This window comes from Morus notabilis, unplaced genomic scaffold (genome assembly GCF_000414095.1).
Source record: "Morus notabilis unplaced genomic scaffold, ASM41409v2 C11489409, whole genome shotgun sequence".
NCBI lineage: Eukaryota > Viridiplantae > Streptophyta > Magnoliopsida > Rosales > Moraceae > Morus > Morus notabilis.
Window position 1 is genome coordinate 1,240 of NW_010387600.1, and position 3,165 is coordinate 4,404.

Consider the following 3,165-nt stretch of genomic DNA (forward strand, 5'->3'; position numbering starts at 1 on the left):
GACAGTTTTCAATCTGAGATATCAAAATTGCATATACCTTAAAGTTTGGCATATAGGAAATGTTCACAAACAAATCACTGACAATTTCCTCCGGTTCTTTTTTTCTTTTTTTTTTCTCTAAAATATTCTAATTAACTCCCGGTGAGAAATGAGAAGATATTCGAAAACAGATGTGTGAAAGCCTGTTTTTGCTAGAAGTGATTGCCAACAGAAAATTGACTCTCAGAAATTGACTCCAAAATTGGCACTACAACAAGAGAGTTTTGGCCAAATGCAAAGCATGATGTCAATCTCAGAAAGGAAAGAATAAATGCTCATATCACCAGTTGTAAGAGAAAATGGAACTAGCATTTACAACAGAACATCAAACATAAGTAATTAAGCATAATTGCACAAACATATCGACAAAACACTATATCCAACAAAAAAATGCCTAATCGTTTTATATTGTTAACAAGGCAAAGTCTTGCAACAATTTTCTCGTTGAGTATCAATCAAATATATAAGTCTCCAACCTCAGGAATCCAAAGTCCCGCAACGGCAATCCAAAGTTTTTAGCACCTAATTTCGTATGAACCGGCTTTCGTGATATAGCGAACCCACTCAACTGTGTTGTATCCACTCTTCTCCCACACCTGCAGCAACCGAAAAGTTGAATGCTACATTTCTTTTTTCGATCAATGATATGATATATTAATACTGTTCATCGCTTACCTTGAGAAAACGGACGCGCAAGCCAGATGCAGTAAACATTGGAACCTGTATAAACAACATTAAAACCAGTTAATCATCTTCCTTGAATGAAGAAATGGATGAGATTAATAACTGCTGCGCAACTGAATCATTAACTCAACATGTATCATACAAAACCTGATTCTTATAACGTAAACTAGATAAGCCACTTATAACGTTCTTAGCACTTTTTCAAGACATTTTAGTGATTAAATTTCTGTCATAACCGTAACTATCCAGGATAGGAGCCCAGTCCTCTTTCCTGAGAAGAAGAATCTTCTTAATCTCCCCAGAAAACAGTTGGTTGAATAAACAAGTAATAAGCAACTGGGTAAGCCATGTATCACAAATACAGGGACAATGGGTATTTGATAAACATTCGTGAGTAGTTTGCCAATATATAAACTGATCCACTAATAACTTTCCCTAATTGGCAGGACAACCAATAAGCCTCCCATCTCATTCAGTATCTCAGAATTCTTCCATTATGTGCGATCATGACTTTTTACAGATACAACGGGGGAAAAAAATCCCATCCATTCGCATAAATCATAAATGGTATTGGAGTTAATAACAATCAGGCACCTGAAACTCCATCTGAATTGGTGGCCTTGTCCATGACTTCTTTTCTGCCATTGTGGAAATCAGCTCAACCTCTGCACTCATTGTTGGTTCAGTTTGCCCAGGAAATTTCCTTATCCTAGAAAGTTCCAAGAATATAAGTGAAGTGACAGCTAAGGATACCAAATAGTAGATCAAAAAGAGCAGCACAAAAAATTGAATGAAAGTCACCACTAAGTGGGTGGTGGGTGAGAATGTGTGTGCAACTAAAATACTGTGCATTTACGAGGTGAAAGGAGGGTCCATCAATTTGATGATTGCAGATGATAATTATGTAATATAATAGCAAACACCACTTGTATATTTAAGTTCTAAATCTACTGATTCATCAGCAAGAAACATAAAAATGAAACCATGGGCATAATAAAAGAACTCACTTCCACACTAAGCAATCAATAGCAGCATTATATTTTGCTCGACCGGACGTAACTTGAAAGCTTGTTTTAGCAGTTTGTTTCGGCACTGGAATTTTAATGACGACCCCAAGTGCAAACATTTTGGCCCCAAAGACACTCTTCACCTGAAGATTACTACATATGAATTAATAGAAGAATGAGGAAACAAGAAAATCCAAACACATTAAAAGTACAGTCACAAACCTTCACATTTACTTCCATTCGTGTTCTACCAAGTTCCTTAATAGTAGGCAGCACACGGAAAGGAAGATTCACGCCCTCAGTGATTCGGTACCTATGGGCAAACAAGAATTAGAGGACCAAGTAAACAAAACAAACAAAAATTAAAGGTACTTAGAAACTGAAAATAGGTGACGTCCCATATCATCGTTATGGTAAAAAGGTGAGTTCATAACAAAGTTTCATGAGCTTATTGGAAAGTACAATCACAAATAAGCAGCATCAGGTGATACAAGCAGTGCACATTAGAAGAATTTGAGGCCCCGTTCCAAGAAAAACAACATCAGGCTATGAGAGAGAAAAATCAGAAACAAGCATAATAAATCTCATCTATGAGACTATTAAGTTACATTAGAAAGAAAGAAAAGAATACAATCTAGACAAGGCCCATAGGACTTAATAATGAGTTCCTCGAGCTAATATATATCTTATTCACAGATTTATTTTTCTTTCCATTTTTTAATATATCAAAGCTATACACTCCAAACATTAAGCAGAATTAATTCAGAATGTATAAAAGTAAGAACAGTTTCAAAGGCCATACATTTCCATGCAGACGTGAAATAGAATATAAATAATTGGATGCCATTATTGTCGATTATTAGAGATAATTTAATGAGCTTACTTCATCAATTCAAATTCCCCATCTGGTGGCACAAAACTGACAGTCTTCTCTGAATTAAACCTCGTCAAGTTTACACATTGATGGAAGGTAACATCGTCAAGCTCAATTGTTTTACCGCTGCAAAATAAGTAATTGTCATAATAGTAAAGAAAGAAAATAGGACAGAATCTGACAGAACCCGATAACACCAACTATAATACCAACAAAGTTCATTTTTAGATGGAAATAAAAGGTAGAATCTGGTTTTAGGGAAAAGTGACAAATGTATTGTAATCCTTCAAGCTACGGTCAGAGGCAAACTTAGAAGACAAGAAATATCAAAACCGACTTAACATTGCATTTAGGATATGCATGAAAAATGAAATTGGGAATGAGATGTGGGAAAAAAGAGAGAGAACATGGACAAAAAGCAGGAAGAATGATATATCTATGTGCAATTAGCTTTTATGGCACGTCTAGGAAAGTAACTGATAAGAACCAGAGCCAGGGGCTGCTTGTCTATAGCAGAAAGAAGAAACGCTACGTTAGTAATTAGGCTGATGTGGCTTGTAA

General features: G+C 35.7%; 1 protein-coding gene across 1 annotated transcript; it reads right to left on the reverse strand.

Annotated features, from left to right (window-relative positions):
• Positions 1 to 295: 295 nt before the first annotated feature.
• Positions 296 to 2,726, reverse strand: LOC112095303 (AP-2 complex subunit mu-like). Its single transcript, XM_024177003.1, has 6 exons — positions 2,614 to 2,726; positions 1,953 to 2,043; positions 1,731 to 1,873; positions 1,318 to 1,432; positions 715 to 759; positions 296 to 635 (listed from the first exon to the last, which is right to left on the reverse strand). The coding sequence occupies exons 1-6, from the start codon at positions 2,616 to 2,618 to the stop codon at positions 555 to 557; spliced, it is 480 nt and encodes a 159-aa protein (XP_024032771.1). The 5' UTR covers positions 2,619 to 2,726; the 3' UTR covers positions 296 to 554.
• Between the last annotated feature and the right edge of the window lie 439 nt (positions 2,727 to 3,165).

Excerpts from the sequence above, each read along its gene's own strand:
- LOC112095303 (XM_024177003.1), bottom strand. Across the intron at positions 1,433-1,730 it reads ATTGATTGCTTAGTGTGGAA|GATAAGGAAATTTCCTGGGC; the intron begins GTGAGTTCTTTT and ends GGAACTTTCTAG. Across the intron at positions 760-1,317 it reads CAATTCAGATGGAGTTTCAG|GTTCCAATGTTTACTGCATC; the intron begins GTGCCTGATTGT and ends TTGTTTATACAG.